At 43.4% G+C, this 19,465-nt stretch overlaps 2 protein-coding genes across 2 annotated transcripts in view; one reads left to right on the forward strand and one right to left on the reverse strand.

Annotated features, from left to right (window-relative positions):
• Positions 1 to 19,465, forward strand: part of lrba (LPS responsive beige-like anchor protein) — a 181,634-nt gene that overhangs the window by 97,757 nt on the left and 64,412 nt on the right. Inside the window, 4 exon segments of the mRNA XM_056409971.1 lie at positions 8,157 to 8,281; positions 8,594 to 8,608; positions 12,700 to 12,843; positions 14,557 to 14,693. Of these exon segments, the coding sequence (XP_056265946.1) occupies positions 8,157 to 8,281; positions 8,594 to 8,608; positions 12,700 to 12,843; positions 14,557 to 14,693 (421 nt within the window).
• mab21l2 (mab-21-like 2) lies at positions 15,632 to 17,534 on the reverse strand. Its single transcript, XM_056409969.1, has one exon. It carries the CDS (start codon positions 17,102 to 17,104, stop codon positions 16,025 to 16,027), a length of 1,080 nt encoding a protein of 359 aa, XP_056265944.1. The 5' UTR covers positions 17,105 to 17,534; the 3' UTR covers positions 15,632 to 16,024.

Below are 19,465 nucleotides of genomic sequence, written 5' to 3' on the forward strand. Positions count from 1 at the left end.
TAAACGGGTTTGATGTGAAACCCTCCACCTCATTAATCATGCGCAGTGACATGTGTCTGGGACCGAAAAGTTGTGAAGGGGACCAAAAGGATGTTCCTCAAGTGTCCGTGGAGACCGGTCCCGTTTGACAGACTTGCGTTCCATCAGTTACATAAAACATCGTGCCACGAGGGCCCCACCGTGCCGTCTGGCTCGTGGATATGGAATAGAATATCTCCTTAATGATAACATTTACCTCGACTGTATATACAGTACAGTGGCTGGGGCCGTAAGGAATAGTAACAGACTGTCATGGTGGAACATATTAACAGCTGATGATGTCCATCTGTTCGCATGGTTAAGTGTTGCAGGTCAGAGCGAGATTTTAAAAATTGCACTCGGTGGATTATTTACAATTGATAAGAAAGAGGGGAGTGGTTATACAACTCGTGCTTTTAGTCATTATGAAGGATATGAGCGGTTATGTTTTTGGGTCATTACCAGATGGTGAGCAAACGTACCTTTCTACGAACTGTTGGCTATTCTTTAATTCAAGGCGGATGCTGCATCATAGCCGGTAATATTTGTTGTTGTTGTGAGAATAAATATACTTCCACGACTTCTACTTTTTTCGAGTCCTATTTGTGTGTTTATTTGCCTTTTATTAAACGTACACATTTTTTAATTTGACCAGATAATTTTGATTTATTCAAAGTATTGCTCTCCTGAAGGTTTCTTCCTCTTTTTTCCCCATGAAGGGTTATTTGGGAGTTTTTCCTGATCCGATGTGAGGTTTTGGGACAGGGATGTTTGTGTACAGATTGTAAAGCACTCTGAGACAAATTCGTAAGTTCTGAAATTGGGCTATACAATTAAACTGAATTGAATTGAATTGAAAAGTAGCTGCCCTACAAACTTGGTAACACTCTTTGGGTACAGGTAACTAGGTGGTGAGCTGTTAACTAGTAGCAATATGACTCAGTGACGGCTTGCTATTGTGCGTCACCGAAACCGGAGGTTTAACCACTTTCTGCCAACCTTTTTTACATCTTTCAGACCCGCTTCTTCGATTTAACGCTGTCCGCAGTGTCCGTCCGTCCTCCTCGCAGCTCAGGGAGGTAATGGGATCCTTGTTATGAAGTATGAAAGAGGGCCGCCATCCCTGAAAGACCAATTATGCCGCCCTGCCTCGCTGCTCACAGGCCCAGTGTGACTGTAGCAACTCTCAGATTTATGAGTTTCATATACCCTGAAGAAAGTATATGGCCTTGGTGGAGCAAGGTCATGATAAAAGGCTGCTGATCAATATCTGAATGAAAAGCCATTTGGGAAGTTTTTAGGGCTTTGTTCCCCCTTTTTTTCTCCTTTCTCCCAGAATGCAATATCTGCCGAGTATTGATTGTCCGAGGCCAGTAGTTGGTCAAAGGCTATCTCCTTTGACTAACCCCTTTGCGGCGTGTCAGCCCCCCCTCACCTCGTCCTGGTGATAGATTGGTATTCCTCCAGCCACTGTAATTACACCGTGGTACCAGCAGGTCATTTATTGTGCTACTTTCACCATTTGCCAAAAAAATGCCTTTTATCTTTCGGATCCAGCTCTTTCTTGGGCAACTGAAGCAGGAAAAAGGCCACATAAAATAGCAACGTGAGCGGCGAGGAGAGCGGAAGACTGAGGATCGTCCTTCCCTCGTAGATCTTCAGCTGTAGATTTACTTCACCCCCGACCCCCGTGTCTGAGTTCAAGTTCAGCAACACCTCCAGAGGATCAGACCGGGGGAGTTCAATGTGCCAGATCTGTGATGATAACAACTGACATTGATAATAGATGCTGGGACCATTGTATTTATTCTGGAGGAATTGTGTGTAGATAAACACTCGGTAGAGGGCTGGAAGATTAAAGAAAACAGAATGCGAATTTTTCCATACAAAGTCTCATAAAAATAATAAGCAATTTAAAAAGGTGTGATTAAGCTGAAATGGTACAATGTCTGATGTTCACGAGGCAATTTTTAAAAACAAAAAACAAAAACAAAAAATTCCAGCAGCAGAATTAATCCCTGGAAGAAATGTACTATTTATGTAACGCAAGAGAGATGATTCTTTTCATTCCTCTTCTCTTAGATTATTTTTCTCGAAATGAAGGCATAGCTACATCGCCATTATAGTTAGTCAGACTTCTGTTTACATGATCGTCTCAATCACCTTGCAAAGGAATTGCTGCACTTGAGAGACACACACACACACACACACACACACACACACACAGAGCGATGTAAGTGCTGTATAATGAGCACAGCCGTATGATGGAGAGAGGGGCGGAGGTGCTCATGAATAGCAGACAGTCTCTCTAGATGAGATTGCCGAGCCTTGTAGTCCTGAAGCACGACTCACAACAGACTATTATAGAGACTATTCAATGGAGATTGTTTTATAAAGTATATCATTTGAAATAGCATATTTAAAAATAAATGTTTTGTAGTGAATTTGACTGGTTTTGGTGTTAGAGGTATTGTTTAATGTAACCCCCTCCTTTGACTCCCAATCTCAGCTCCTCCACTTTGTTTTGGAGACGTTGGGTCTGTGTTCAGATTTGTCACGCCATTCAAGTTCAGCTCTGAAAGCTAGAGGTCAGAAGATTATTACAATGGGCCAGTAATGGCAGAATTATGCAACGGTGGTCCAGTGGATGCCCTCATTACCTCGCGTAGTGGTGATAAATGGCCTTAAATGCATGTTGTCAAAATCACAGGAAAAATGTGACCCTTTTTTTACAAATACAGATGGTACCACTTTAGCGCTGTAGCACGGCGAGTCTGTTCACGCTATGTATTATTTAATGATGCTTAGATAATTCTAATGATGCAAACTGTGACGCTATTTTAATGTGTAACAATCGTATCAAGTGCAACATTTTTCATTTGAGTGGAAAATGCTTTTTAAGCTAAACATTTTGGTCTTTGGTCAATATTTACTACCTTACGAAACACAATGCTTTCTCTTTTGCCTCCCATGAAATCTGATATAATTAGTGTGTAATTGTCTGGCTTTTTGTTGGTGGATTTGCACCGTGTGTGTAATTGCTGCTAATTGGAAGCTGCGCACTAAGCTGGTGGTAATTGGGGCTCGATTTGCATTATTTCATTTGGCTGCACTGCATTGTGGGGAGTCTGAAGCCTTTTGCCTCCCACCCATGGGAGTGCTTTGATCCTCGCAAGCCGGTGATGTTGCAGAGATGCAATATCAGTCGCTCTTTTTTTTCTTCTTCTTTCTTCTTCTTCTTCTTCTTCCCAGATCGCTTTTTGAAAGCTGTTGGATAAATTGGAGTTAATTGGGAGGAGTGGTCGGTGCATGTGTTGTCTCGGTAATGAGAGCGTGTGCACTCTCGTGTGTTCGCCACAAATTCGGTGAAAGGGGAGTTAACAAGAGTGAGATGAAAGCAAAGAATGTAAATGCACATGGACTTTGTCTCAGTGTGGTTCAATTCCTCAGCTCACATGTACGATTTAGACAGTTTAGTTTCTCTCTCAATTCAAGTGCATACTTGTCTACTAGATCTGTTTCTACAAATCTTAATCCCAGATCTGTTGTGTTGGGTCCCGTCATTTAAATTCATTTTAAAAATAGACAAATTAAGTGATTACATCCAGGGAATAATAAATTAGCCTTGCGCTGTCATTTAAGGGGATAAGATGTAAATGTTGCCGGGTCCGTGACCCTGACATCACCTTTGGTAAATGTTGTCAACAACATTAGCCGAGGTGAATTAACATACACACATATAGAAGGTGCTCTGTACACCTCATTGGACTGGGAAGGCGCAGCATTAATGCACATGTAGAAAATCACTTTGGCGAGACTTAATCATGCCAAACCGTTTCAGTGGGAAGGTATTTGGTCCGGTTTCATTTTAATTTGAGTCTGGAGATGCCATCGGTGTGATCGCTGCCATCGTTTGACAAAGAGCCCGCGCTCAAGCAGCCAGTCGTCCACATGACAAATCCTCAATCTATCGCCGCGGCCCCATTTCTTCTAAACACATGGTTTATGCAAATCAAAGCAAAATGATCTTGGGGATCGCAGCAATGTTTGAGCAATTTGAGGGCTGCCAATAGGAACCGGCATTAATATAAAATAAGGAAGCAGAGAAATGTCCTCTGCATATGCGGGTCTCATTGACTGTCCCCAAATTAATTTTGCAGAACGGTTATGAATGACTGTTTGTGTCGAAGAGCAGTCGCTTGCGGTGATATATGAAAGCACCTTCGCTCCGCTCGTCCCGCTTGCGATGATAGAGGTCATTTTATCATTTACATAACATCAAATGCTTTCATGGGAAACCCGTGCAGAAAGAGTAACATTCCCCCTCCGTGTTCACCACAGCCCTTTCTCGCCAAGCTGGATTCAAATGGAATAATCTAAAATAGCCAGGAAGGCCATCTGATGCTTTACTTGTCCTGATATCAGTTTATTGTGTCCAGTTGAAAACAAAAGAAACTTTAAAAAAAACTGGTATTACATTTACCCCCACCCCCTCCAAAAATAACCCCCAAAACTGACGCATGTGTCTCTGAAACAACCGTGTCTAATTGAATCTTGATGGATGGGAGTCGTTTGTCCTTGTCAGCAAATGAACAATCGTGCCATATAAATAGCAGAGCTCCGAAACTTCAGGACCTGCAGAGAGAATCTATTTCCATGTTTAAAGAGGCCGTTTGATAATCCCAATAACATATGATGATTAATAGAGGTGACTTAAAAGTGGATTGCAATTGTTTATTTTAGTGTTTCTTTATGCCAGATTAGTATTATATTTAGGACGAGATTAAACCTTAATACCCCTCAAGGGAAATGAGGTTGGTGCAGCAGGATACTGTAATCGTCAACAAAGGAAATTTAATAAATATAGTCACGTATCAGATGAATGCTAAAAGAAAGATTTATTTTTATTAGGTTGTAAAATAACTATTGGTATTCTAGAGTCTAGACCTTATATTGAATAGATTTCAGTAATCAACTGACTAATCATACTGTGGTGTATACATAGTAAATGAATGTGTGTATCACTAGTTATTTGGTGTGTTGGATAGTTTATTGTCGAGGACATTGTTATTGTCGTGCATCGTCCCTCCGCTTTTCTAAACGCTCATCTTCCCAAAGAAGCATGTCACTAATCCTGAATTAGCTCTTAATTAAACCATTTGTTATGTACGTCTTTGGTCGCCTGCTCTGTTTTGATGTGTTGTTGGGCAATTAAAAACTGAAAGAGCCCACCAGCAAAGTTTATTAAATTGAAGGCACGACTGTTTTGTTATCTGATTAGTAGAAAAGCATCAGGGCCGCATAGAAGGAGAAACTTTAACTTCCCCAATCGCCCGTTGTATTGGTAAACACGGATGTGCAACTCCAGAACCCTGAAGAGCATCACACACAAAAAAGGTGATCCCTATTTACTACTTCACATAAAACTCTTCTGCATTCTGGTTTCATCAGGAGCCAATGTGGTCGACATTAGAAAGGCTCAACAAATTCTCTTTAGTGCGCACAAACTCGCATGTTATATATATCAAAGTTCAGCCCAGATTTAAAATCGAATACACGCTTCTCTCTCCGCCTGTCAGATTCTCTCTCCCCCACTTTCATCATCAGACAACAGTCACTTCAGGCCTCCCAGACACCTTTTACGACCAAACTAATTACTAATTACACAAGTGGTTGGCGTGAGCCGCAGTACGGCGCCGGCCCCTTTTGTTATTTTAATTGTTGTTATTTTGAAGAATGGCGCTTCAGTAAATTCTGCCACGGATGCCCTGGGAGGATGGATGAGCTCTGAATAATTTATCATGTTTGTGGAAACACACTCGGCGTGCGGCACGGGGGTTGCCGAGCGCCGCACATCTCCCTTCTTGTTACGGCCGGCGCTCTCATCGGGGATTGATGACGAGGTATATCTTTCATCGCGCGGCCACCTCTTCCAGCACCCCGTCATTAGGACCTCCATTGTCGCCTGCTCGTGGTCGCGCGAGACGAATATGACTGGCAGAGGTGGTCCACCCCCCCCCCCCATGCTTTGACTAATTACTGCAGCCAATGGTTCCCCTCCTGATGGATTAATGTGTATTGTGTGAATCAGACAGCCCCCCCCCCACCCCCTCTTCCATGAGATGAGAGACGAGTGCGTCCTGATTCGTAGCTGTGCGCCATGCACAACCTTGATAATTATTTTCATAGATGAATACCGTTGCAGGCAGGATGATGAAGTGGCCATTTGCGTTGGGAGACTATCACACACAAACATGCAGCGGGGGGTCTTTGTCACCGGCGAGGGATCTGGTCGCGCACAGGCCTGCGTCCCTTGTCTCGTTCCAACTTGCACGCTGCACCCTCTAGATTCACCGCTCTGGATGTACACAATCTACATTCCCATTTCGTTTTTTTTTTTTTAAATGTCCCAAACATCTGGCCATATCGTGGTCTCAACGGTCGTCTTTCTCTGCACTGAATTAACATCCAGGCTGGAGATATGAGCAGCAGCCCGCCACTCGTCACCAGGCATTTTGAGACTGATTCTTCTCTGTCCAGATAAATCAAATAATCAATGGTTTTCATTAGCCAGGGCATGCCGGGTTTTAAAGGACCGGTTGGAAATTGTATTTATTTTCTTGCGTAAAGCTCCTTTCCCTTTTACAGGCCCCTGTGTGATCATTGGTGTTGGACTGAAGATTTGTGAGGAGCCCTCCGGCCAGAGCAGCGTTCAAGAGTAGATCACATAAAGCATGGAGGGGTTCTCCCGTCATAGTTTATGCCACTGAAACCATAAACTGTGTCTTTTACACCTTCACGGGATGCACTGCAGCCAGTTATGAATAACCTGGTCATGGTTCTGTTTTTATTGGTTTAGATATATTTTGAATCGGATAAATCTTGGTATGTCTTCTTGTAACATCAGTTTCGCCTCAAGAAATCTCGCCGTTTTTCTTTTCTTGTGTTTTTGTGTGTGCTTTTTATTCTGTCTGTGGACCCACATGGTTTAGGCACATAGCTTAATTTACTGTAGGATTCACGAGAGCGGAGATCCTGCTGGTCTTCTCATTTTTTACACAGCTCAGCAGAATTGAAAAGATTTACAGTATTTTAACCACTTAAGCCCCATTGCACCGTGGCCGATTGTTGTTGTGGATTTTAGGAATATTTGCAATGAACAAATGCCAACAAAATTAACTCCAGGAGAAGTCTAGACTCAGATTTCCTTATTGCCTCAAAGTGTTTTCCTCATGAGAACATTTAGTAAAACGACTATTTGACCCGAGTCGGACAATCAGGATTTAGTCTCACCGAAGACCCGAGTGCATGTTTTTCCACTTGTGCTACCACAAAAACATCTTTGTTTTGCACTAAAAAGAAACTCATGCTCATGTAATGAAAAGAATTGATTTTTATTACGCTTTGTGGTGCCTCCAAGCCACAGGTAATGAATATTTTAGATTATGTTTTAATTAAACCACTTTCAAAAACAGATATCTTTCATTATAGACAGGAACACAGTGTACAAGTGCAATAATATGTGGCAATGACTCCTCATTAAAAGTTAACACTTTCTTTGCCTTGAGAGCAGAATGATTTACTGACCGGGCCTGGTAAAGGGAGATGTAAATTGGGAAGAAAAATGGGTGCTGTAGACATTGATTAATATTGGTAATGCTATCCACCCCCTCCTCTGTGTTTGTAATGGCCTTCTCCTTATCCTGCGAGCCCTGAGCCCTGACGAGAGGTATCCTGCTGGGCTTGAAATGAGCCTCGAATGGAGTGATGTGCCACAGAAGTGTGTGGAAAATGATCACGCTGGCTTTTTGCTCCTTCCACTCTTGATGGCCTTCGTGCTCCGTTCATCATCTCACAGGGAGGAGGAAAAATAAATAAAAAGAAGAGCACCTCATTCTCTTGGGATGGATATCCTCTCATTGTCAAGTACACAGATGTGGGCTGCAAGCTTGTGTCCAAGTGAATGTTTTTTAAAGAGTTTTTCTGTGGGTTTAAAAAAAAAAAAGCAAAGAAAAAAAGAAACTGCAGACACAATGCTGTCTTTATGTGCGCTCGCTCGGACCGAGCGCTAATGCCGGGCTGCTATACCATGCTGGCTGGTAATTGCTAACACATGTGCTACCTCTGTCTCGCTGCAGCCGGCTGAGGGAGTTCTGGCGCCTGGACTACTGGGAGGACGATTTAAGGCGGCGACGTCGCTTCATCAAGAACCCCTCCGGATCCACTCACTCAGAGGCTACGCTCAAAGCCGCGGCCGAACACGGTCAGTTCCCATCCACCAAGACCCCTCGTGTTGGGTGCACTCCCCTTCTCACTCACTTGGTGGTAGCACCAAGGACACGGTAATACAAAAGAGTCTTCCCGCTGCATTAAAAGTTGTCTTGTACAACAAGACAGTAAAATAGCACCCTAATTTATATTTCACGAGGGTATCTTCATACTCTGTTTCCCATCAGGCAAAGCTTGATTAATAATCAACTGTTTGTCACATGCTTTGCTCACAAATTCAGTTTTTGAGCTAAGTGGCTATTAAATGTGAAATGTTGTCTATTCTTTTTTCTTTGCTGCATAACAGTGGCTTATATCAGTGGTAAGTAGCATTCATGCTCCTATATTGTGTTCCCTCATTTTTGTGTTTGACTTGGGGATCATTTGGGGATTTATGCCTTTTTAATGCATTCCTTTACAGAATAGTTTTTGAGACCAGAGGTAAACAGAATAGAATAGTCCAAATAAAATGTTTTTTATGATTTATAAATGCAATGAATTTATTGACTGAATTTAATAAATTCTCTTGGTGCTTCAGCCTAGATATCACACTAGTAAACACAAATTGCACTCTTCCAGACATCGTTGAAGAGAGAACCTTTATTGTATCGTGACCCTCTTAAAATGTGGAAAGGTTTAATGGGGTATGAAGAAAAAAACGTCAATACTCTGCAAACGTACAGCGTTCTCATTTAAACTAACGGCATTGATTACTTTTTCCTTTTTGTATTTGAATAAGGCCGATCAATTTTTCGTTGTTTCTGTGCACTCCCCTGTAAAGACAGGTGGTGATTTCCAATGACCATCGTGTGAGAGCAACTCGACATTCCCAGCAGTCACGAGCAACCACAGTATCGAAGTGACACATGTCCCTGCGTTAACACCAGGAGTCACATTTCTCTTCTAGAGTGCACTTAATCCCTCAGTTCTACGGAGAATCCGGCTCACACCAGGGTTTGCAATCATCGTCATGCCGGACTACATTTACCAGCTCAATCAATTACTCTGGCCGGTAGATGGCCGTTTATGGACCAAAAATTTCCTAAATGGGTCTCCTGCAAAAGTCCCCTTTAAATGTCATTCCCAAAGACAAATGGCAAGTGTGACGGGAGTCGATATGAATGTGATCTAAAAGCAATAAGTGTTGGGGATCCTGGGAGACTTCTGGTCTGCAGTAATGGCTCCAGAGGCAGCTGGAGGCCGAGGCCAGCTGGTCGCTGCTCTTCTGCTGCAAGCCTCTGAAATTTTACTTGGTCTCCATCGTAATTCCCGACTCGTTTTCCCTTCAGCCAGTCCATGACGGAGAACAGACGTGTCACTCCTGCTCCGTCGTTGACTTCTTTTAGCTGGTGGAGAAGTGTTGACGGTGTTTTGTCATTCAGGTATCTGGTCTGGTATTCAATGTGACTATTTCAGCTTATGTGCTGTGTATATTCTTCACTGGGGGAGGGCAAGGGGGGTTGGAGAGACAGATTCCTGAAAACAACAATTGGTTTCCAAGCCAAGTTTGTGTAAAAATAGCTAGCAGCCAGTTGTTGCAAGGGTCTTCTACCTCGGGTACTGCCCGGCTGAAGTACGGGAATATATCATTAAAATAACTCTTTGACGTTGAAGCCTGCCGGCATCCATTTTCTGATGTAACCTTTCGTCTTGTTTTAGCCGACCCGACATTTGTTACGGAAGTGCAGCTCAAGATGAGAATGCAGGGCTGAGTTTTCAAACAGAGCACAAAGGTCATATCTGGCTGTAATTATATTCATCAGATGCAGAGGGGAGAATGCAGTCGTTTCCCCCTAAGAAAATATTTAGTATAAGATCAAGTCTGAATTTACCCTAATTTTCTTGCTACTTGTGGGCTGCACTTTTCAAATCTCACGCTTGATCATAAGATTAGAAGCAATGGAAAATATTTCGCATTTTTGACTGAGTGATCTATTGTAACACGTAGTTGTTTTCCCTTTTTAAGAAAAGGGGGAATACGTCCTTGCATTTGAACTTGGAGGAGAAAATGTGCATTTCTGCGTGGAGGGTCGGGACAACCGTTATCATTCATACTGCGCCAAGGTGATTTCCACAGGAGAGGGTGGCTGCCAGTAGGCTTGAGTAGGCTGTTCTGTATTTATGCCTGGAAAGAACCATCTTTTCTGGGGATGGATTCGGTCTGGTCCCGGCCGTGTACCAGAGGTGGCAGAGTAAATACCTGAAGACTAATGTCTCTGTTCTGGTAATCAATACTCGCCTCATGACCACACTGCTGGCTACGCTCCTGTTAAAAACTAATTTGTTAATTTTGACAATTTAATTGCTGTGACCATGCATGCCTTGAGTTGTATAAGCAGGTAGCTGAACCTCTCAGTCGGGAAATGGGGTCTTGGAAAAGTGTAACCTGTTGGGATTCATCCACGTTTCTGCTCGCTGGTGATGAGTGATGAGGTTGAAGTGCTCGGCGAGGGTGTCTGCCCTTTGAAAAGATTGTTTGTCGTTGCAATCTTCTAAAAGTAGGATTGGATTTAAATTGCATTTTAAGTCGTGACTTTTCATCTCAATGTTTTATTTCTTTTTTACCATTTCTGGTAGTAGTAATTATAGCACGTGATTTTAGTTAATTCCATATTATACACTTGCATATTTCGATTTTAAATCCAACTGGCAAAAGCTTACTGAAGTTAATTTAACCAGCTTGATTCTGCACACACACACACACACACACACATATATATATATACATACACACACACACATATATATATACATACATACACACACACACACACGTGCAACCCCAAAAACACCTCAGTTTTAAATTAAAAGAAGTAGAAAAATAAACTCTATCCACTTTTAGGGGGATAAAGTGAGAAGTTGGCGCGCGGCCTGTCACTTATATGCACGTTTCTTTAATGTGTGACATGACTGGTCAAAATAGCTTTTCTTGCTTCACTCATGCTGACTGGTCCATATTTGTGTTGCACTCCAGTGTGTGATATAATGAAGACCTATTAATAACTTGTGCGTGGGTAATAGAAGGAGCATGGATCAGACTGTGTGTGTGTGTGTGTGTGTGTGTGTCCTAATAATGCATGTTAGTACGACAGTACCTCGGGTTGAGACTCGCTGAGCATATAGACAGTTAAACTGCATAGAAGTTGAGACATCTCTGCATTTTAAGCTGGTGATAAGTCCCCTGTCCACTGGCTTGGTGTGAATACAATGGCATGTGGTACGTATTAGAGGAGCTGGAAGTAATTTCAGTGCTGCTAACTAAAGAATCCTCTAGGGAGGCTTAATTACAGGAAGACCGTTCTAAATATCAGCGAGCTGCATATTTTCCATGACAAGAGATTTTTTATCCTATATTTCAAAGTGTGTAGCCACATGATGCCATTGTGCATTTTTAGGAAGTGCAATTGATCTCCCTTCAGGTGGTGATGAAGAAATAAAATCCACTGAGTGTGTGTTCAGAGTCTCACTGGATTAAAACTGTGTTGCAGTCACCATGTATGCTCGATTTAGGAAACGTACACAGAAGCAGCCGAAGCGCTCGCCGTATAGCAGCTATGTTTACAAAGACGGAGGACTCGTCTCCGTGCCCTGGACGTGACTCTGTGGAGCCTCACCATGCGCCACTGGGGAATGCAGGGCTCTGTAAATGTTTGCAGATTAACATTTTTCTTAAATAATCCATTCGGAACCTCAAGTCACGTTGAGTTGAGATCAAAATGGGCGGTGTGGAACCCTCGTTTTTTAAATTATTTTTTTATTTCTTAAATGTGTTTGAATGATTTTTGTCTGTTCTTGTTTTAATGCTTTTTGGGTTTGCATCACGTCAGTCAGCATGTGCTTAGATGGTTTTATCAGAAGGTAAACCTATACGAGACTTATAACAAAGATGACCGTTTTCTGTTTGGAAATCTTTGAAAGTCAACAAACTAAATTCATAAATTTCTTGACTAATTAATCTTAAATCAACTGTTTTATAAAGAGTGCTAAATGAATGCCATTCTGAAAATAAAGATTAGATTTAGATTTAATGTGAGGTTGTTGCGCTAATCACTGATTTGAATGGCCAGCCTTCTCTTTGAATCACGACACCACTGGATCTATAGACAGTTGAAATTAAGCCGATGGCTCAAATTAAAGCACGACCACTTTTTATTGGTCAAACTAAATATAACTGTTCCACTGTCATGGTTTATTGTTTTAATAGTTTCTTTGAATGGCTGTTTTTTTCCAGAGAAAATCTGTCTGAATCGGGTTTTATTTTTAAGCCATCAAACACTGCACTGAAACTAAGTTTAAAAAGGCTTACTCGATTTATTTTGTATTGTATTATGTAGGTTAACTTTGTAACACTGCATATGACTTGTAATGTATTAAAGGTACAAAATAAAAAAGACCATTTCCCCCCTCCACCAGCCTCCGAGGAGGATGTTCTCAAAGGCAAGCAGTCCATCAGGAGCCAGGCTCTGGGAAATCAAAACTCCGAGAGCGAGACGTTGCTTGACGGAGACGATGACACTCTGTCATCCTTAGAGGAGAAGGACTTGGAGAACTTAACAGGTAAAGAAACGTCTCCCTCTCTTCACCCCTTCCCAGTCCTGCTTGTGCCGCGGCTCAAACACAAATAAGCAAACATGCTCGTTGTCATCTTCATTGAGCTTAAAATCCTCCACATGCAGTTCCACTGTTGAGATAGTGAGTTATAGACCACTTTGTCGTGTGCACCACATCTGCTGTAGGATTTCATTTTTTCCCCCCAAATAATGTTTGGATATGAACCCTTCTCTACAAGTAAAAACATTTTTTCAAGCCCCATGAATTATACCTCTGCACAACTCTTTCATTATGGCACCACCAGAGTGCTTGTGAAAACAGTGTATGTTCAGTTTTCTGTCTGCCTCACAAACATACAGCAGCAACCCTCTCGACATTGTTTCTACATCCAGTAAAGGAGTGTATCCCAGGATACTGCTTACCCTGTGATGGGACACTATCTGCAGCCTTTAGCCTAAATAGAATAGAACCTCCCCCCATGAGACTGATACTCAACGCAACCGTATATTATACTTTATCCAGCTCACGATGTTGGCAGTCCTTTGTTGCTTTTGATCCGTCTGATATTTAAAGATTCCTAATTAAATATAATTTAGTCCGCTAATCGGATTGCAGCATAATCCTGTTTTTTCCCCCTTCTTCTTCTTGTGCAGTGACAGCGCCTCGCCAGACTAAGCTGCATTAATGGGGTTCCGAGTGCTATTAAAATAACGCAACTGCAGGACAATGGGATTAAACGCCGACCCCTGTCTAATAAAGTGATGTGTACTGAGAGAATGGAGTCGGGAGCGCTTTAGCCTCTCCTCTCCTCAGCTGTCTGCTTCAGGTGTAATTGAATGTCTGAATGGAACAAAAACATAAATAATGTTATTTTAACCCGCGGATAACATGTCAGTGTACTCACGGGGCTCCCGAGCGGCAGAGGAGTACATATATAAATATACATATCTCTGTTTATTCCATTTGCACGTGTGCGGGTGCTCGGGGAAATCAAGCCGGGCTCCGAGCCTCTCTTCTCCGCGGCGCACATCTGCAGACACAATGGCGCATATGCGCGGAGCCGCGCGGCGCTAACAGCCGCAGCTCCCCGGAGCCGCGCGCTCATTGTCATACTGGCATAAATTAAGATTGATGAGAGATTAAACAGAGCTTCATTCAGCCGCCCGCGATCAATGCGCCCTGACTGACAGGCGATTTCTGGTGTCGCAAAGTTGGACACGGCCTGTCGCTTTATTTTTGAGTGTAACGATGTCAGCCTGTACATGTTTTATTCTGGTAGTGTGTGTGTGTGTGTGTGTCACACACGGGGCAGAGATGTCCTCTTCGTCCATCTTGAATTAATTATTTAATTGCAAGATTATCAATTCCAGGGGAACAATACTAGAGCCGGCGTTTGACGTGGTCATATCCGTTTGAAGACACTGTGATGCAAATAGTTGCACGTAAATATTATTTCCGTATACAAGAATCACTCAACTTTTCAAAACACGTAGACGGTCGTTGTCATCCGCGTGTTTACCGTCACCGCCTTCCTAACGAGCCACGTGCAGGGCTGGAGGCCCACGCTGGGCTTCTAACGGGCTAAATAACAGCTCCGCGTAATCCCTTGTTGAGTTTTATGTGTTTACCTTTGCTGCGGAAAAGCAAAGTGTCCCCCCCACCACCACCCTCCGCGCTGTCGGAGCCTGTCTCTCTGACCGGCATGTGTCTGTCCTCCAGGCCCAGTAAACTTGAGCACCAGCGTCCAGCTGGTGGCTCCGGCCATGGTGGTGAAAGGCACCCTGTCCATCACCGCCTCCGAGCTCTACTTCGAGGTGGACGAGGACGAGCCGGGCTTCAGGGCCATCGATCCGAAGGTAAGAGACTCGCGCCGCTCTGTTGATCGATTGATGCATGTCCTACATGTCTGTCTGTCTGAACTCACAATATGACTTGACTTAAATTAGTTCTTTGCAGTAAGTAGCTTTGGTATTAACTGTATTTATTCTTCTCATCGTGAATATGTTCTAAAGTACATTTAACGCCACAATAAAGATATAAGAAATGCAGTGTTTTTGGAATAAATGAATGATCACACTTTCTCTATAAATATAACGACGTGGATGAGGCCTTCTCATTATTAATCATCCCTCTTTTTTTCCATTGCAATCTGATTAAATATATACATAAATAATTTGCACGTAAATAGAGATGATTAAATAAATAATATACAGTAAATTCTAGACTAATCACCATAATTCTTCATTGGAGCCTGCTGACCCACAGGTGGTTTTTAGTTCAGTTTAACACTGCATGGAATTATCTGAATTGTTTTTAAACACGTAGAGTTGTGTATTTAAATAACGATTTTTATAACATCCGCATTTATTTGTATGTGATTTGTGTATCATAATCCATTGATTACAATCTCGACAATAAATGTGTCATATACAACACTGATCTAAAATCAGCTGCATGAATCAGATTAAGGCTTCAGTTTCGCTGTGGGGCCTGCATCGTGAGATACTCCCAGGCCGATATATTAACGCGAGTCCGTTGATTTACATTCATTCGAAAATCCTTTAGAGCCTTGTCACTGTAAAAAATAACTTATAGGTGAAAGGTGCTGTGCACATTCCTTCTTTAAATTTGGCCAAAGCTTCCCCTTTTTTTCTAACAGTGATGATCCCAGGTCAGCTGTCTCGTCAAAATGAATCATTTAATGATTCTCCTCATCAGACAATAGCAAAAATAAAAAGCAACAGATGTGCCTGTCATATCAGCTGTCAAAACACGCCAGGACACGAGGCCACGCTGTAATTTAATTTGCAACATTTTATTAACATTTCTTTTAAAGTCACATAATGAAAAAAATTGAACTTGGCACGCTACATTTTTCTTTCACTTGACGATTTTTGTGCATATATTTAAATAAAAGTCTCTTCACTTTGTGAAAACATTAAAAGAAGACAACTAAAAGTCATTACATTTATCTGAAAATGTACCTTCACTTTCTCTCTGGCAGTGGCCCAATCGCTCCATTTTAAAAAGGGTTTTGTGGTTTGCTCGCTGCATTATTTTGTTAGTTTTTTTTCTTCACATTGCTCGGAGAATCGGTTGCAGAATCATATTTGTCCTTCTCTGAAGTTTTTTTTTTTTATGCCCCCCCCCCCAAAAAAAAGTCTTCGGCTCTCGACAAAATCACTTCTTATAGTTTGTCCAAACTTTTCGCGTTGGTGAGGATTTCCCTCGCTAGTCTCCACGTCTGCTTCGCCGCAGCCTCCAGGGCCGAGTGAGGCTTTCCCTGAAACAAGTCCAAGTTTGGCAAGAAGTAGTGGGGACATCTGCGGCACTGCAGGCAGGAGATGAGCTGCAGCAGGATGCCGTTCAGCCGGTCTCCGAGGCACGACTCGTCCCAGTCGGTCTCTCTCGGATGCTTCTCGCACTCGTACAGCAGCAGCGTCTTCATGTGGTAGTTCTGGAGCGGCTGGCCCGGCAGCTCCAGGTGCCGGTCCCTCAAGGTCTTCAGCACGGACAGGCACTTCTTCCTGCAGCCGGCCATGAGCAGCCGGTTCTCGGCCTCGCTGAACTGCAGCACCCAGGCGTCGCTCTCCGCGGAGCTCTGCTTGCCCGTGAGCGAGTAGCACTCTTTGGAGAGGAGGTTAAAACCCTCGGCTTTCACTTCAGCGACCCGGTTCGGGCCCGGCCACGGGATGTGGGGCATGGGCCACTGAGCGGCGCTGCGAGGCCAAATCCCGGTGCACTTGAACGCGGGGGTGATCTGCACCACGTACCTCTCCCTGATCCGTAGTCTGACCTCGCTGGTGTCCGCCACCATCTTTACCACGTCGCGGTAGCTGCATTTGTCCACGGCCTGCGCCACCAGAGTCTGAAACCGGGAGCGGATCTTCCGGGCCGACAGGTAGCCCGAGGCGGTGATGAACTCGACCCACAGCGACATGCTCCTTTTGCGGCCGTCGCTCAGTTTTAGCACCGCGCAGCCGGGCAGGGACCCGTCGTCCACGAAGTTGAACACCCCCATTTGGTTGAGGTAAAGCACCACCTCGAACTCATTGGGGGAGATGACCTCCATCCCCTCGAAGCGCGCGTCTATCTCACTGAGGGAGCTGATGAAGCGCGGCTCCTGCACCTCCACCTCCTTCAGAACATCCGACACCACTTTGCAGACCTCCCGTATGGTCTTCGCGATGGCCGCTTTGCGAGCTTGGCACCTCTCGTTGTGGTATTTGTTGAGCTGGTAGACCAGCTTAGCCTGCGTCGCGATCATGTTCGGGCAGAGCTCCGGGCCGTACACCGGGGAGTCGCAGTAAGTTGACGGATCCAATGCTTACCGGTACAGCCAGAGGCAGACGCTTCCCCGTGCAGGAAAAGTGTGTAATCAAAAAGTTGTTTGGCTGTGAGCAGCGGATGGACGTCAGTGTGAGGAGGAGGAGGAAGCGGATAGGGATGCAACGGTGTTAGCCTGTTAAAAATCAGTCCAACTCAACAGCACTTCCAGCGCTGCTGGGTCGAGTCATGTTCGGGTCGCGGGTCACCGTCCGTGTCCTGGGCTGCAGACGCTAAAGGCTAATAACATCATCTCCTCGTGCTGTTACTCTCTCTCTCTCTCTCTCTCCTCTTGCGTCCCCGCTCACTTTTTCGTCCACACTCAGCTGTGAGCTGCACTTGGTGTAGTTTATGAATGGCTCCTTTAGCGAGAGCGGAAAGGGGCCGGGCTTCTTCTCCTGCAATCATGTGCGGAGCTGTCAGTGCGCGCAGCCAATCGGAGCCCGAGGAGCTCCGGTCCGCCTCGGCAGCGTCGGGGCGCGCGGAGCTCGCGTCCACTGCTCCCCACTCCGACACGGGAACACACAACCCAATAGAATACGGGGCAGACTCAAGTGTGTGTTTGCTCTTTAAGACACGCAGCAGTGAAACATTTGTTTTCAGTGTTTGTCTTTGTGCGTAATTTAGCAATTTCACCCGGAACGTTCTGAGGATTAGGAGTGTAGTCAAAGAATGATCGACAGCCTTTAATTTCTGACTATTCCGAGGCTCTTTTTCTCACCATTATTAATTGAGTGATTCTTTATCCCCCCCCCCCTGTTTGTCCTCATATGTGAAAGTCTCTGACGGCAGCGTGTTTCTTTCCTCTCATTGACAGCAAGTATCGTTTATTCTCATCTAGTCACTTTTATCATTTACGTCTGAAAATGTACAAATCTATTTAACGTGTGATGTCCTTTTTTCTAATTCGACATGTCGCACCATGTCAGTCCGTCACATTATTTGTAAAATGGAATTAAAACGTCAACATCAAAATAAATGTATGCCGTGTTTTTTTTAAAACTTACTACTTCCATTTAAGACCAGTTCTAAAATCCCTTACATTTTTCTGAGTCCTTTTAGTGATTGTGTTTTTCTATCACATTCATATAAAATTGTATCTTATTTTATCAAATCTGAATACGTTGAGCTGTTGATATTGTTTAGCCGTTTTTATTTTATTTTTATGCAAGTTTAAATAAAATAGTAATTGTCACGTGCACCTGCAGCTTAGGCTCGGATACGCTCTAATATAGGGTGACTGAAACGGAAAGGATCTGATATTAACATAGTGACACCCAACACATGCACTTTTAAAAACTAATCAATTGATTTAAATTTGGTAGAACATTTAGTTTTATTTACAGTCGATAATTTGGATTGACCCATAACTGAAACAAGACGGCTTCACACGCACGCGCGCGCCCGCGTCCACACACACGCAGATACAATAGCGCGCGTGCGTGCGTTAATTTGCCCGTGGGTTTATCGCCCAGAACCTTGTACATACTGAATAATGTAACCATTGGGTCTCTCCAATTTTGTAATTGAAGTCCCCTTGTCTATCCAGACTTCATGTTGGAGGACTAAAGAAGTCATTACATTCTCCCACATGGACGCGGGGCTGCGGTGCCACACATATTGAGCGTGCTGGGAATATTTTAAAAAAACCCGCAGTGAAAGTCTCGTGGAGCGTTCAGGGGAAGTATTGTTGCAGCATGTTTACCTTCGCAGTCCTGCACAGGTCGCGGTGGTCATAGGCGTTTTGCGTATACATTATTGATTTACATTGGAGCTAATTAGAGTTTCCCCGCTATACTTTATAGTCTATTATTTTGAGGCTTCTGTTGAATATGTGTTTTAATTTCAAGTAATTATCTTTGTTTTAGTTGACGACATTATAGGCTATTTGCTATGGTCCAATCTTTCTTTTAATTTCAGAACATGAATCAGACTTGGAAATACACACATTTCAGAGTAGTTGTAATTTGTTGAATGGCTTCCTGGAAGTCTTGATCACAACAACAAGGACAACTGTTTACCAAATAGCGACAGCATGGAACATATTTCTATATTTTCTCTCTGCATCCCGCCTGTTGAAATCCAGAGGCCATAAGAACCAAACACTGCTATTTCTGTGCAAGTGAAATACCCCAAACAATTGCATGAATGTCGTGACACTTGTTACAGTAATCGTGCAGAATATTGATTCAGCAATGATTTCCAGAAACCCATTTACTGATATGAAGTAATCAATGTTAGCCACGCACTTTTAAAAAAAAGGCAATGATTAATGAGCCCACACATCTTCTGGACTTCATCA

The sequence above is a fragment of the Pseudoliparis swirei genome, chromosome 24 (genome assembly GCF_029220125.1).
Source record: "Pseudoliparis swirei isolate HS2019 ecotype Mariana Trench chromosome 24, NWPU_hadal_v1, whole genome shotgun sequence".
NCBI classification, from domain to species: domain Eukaryota; kingdom Metazoa; phylum Chordata; class Actinopteri; order Perciformes; family Liparidae; genus Pseudoliparis; species Pseudoliparis swirei.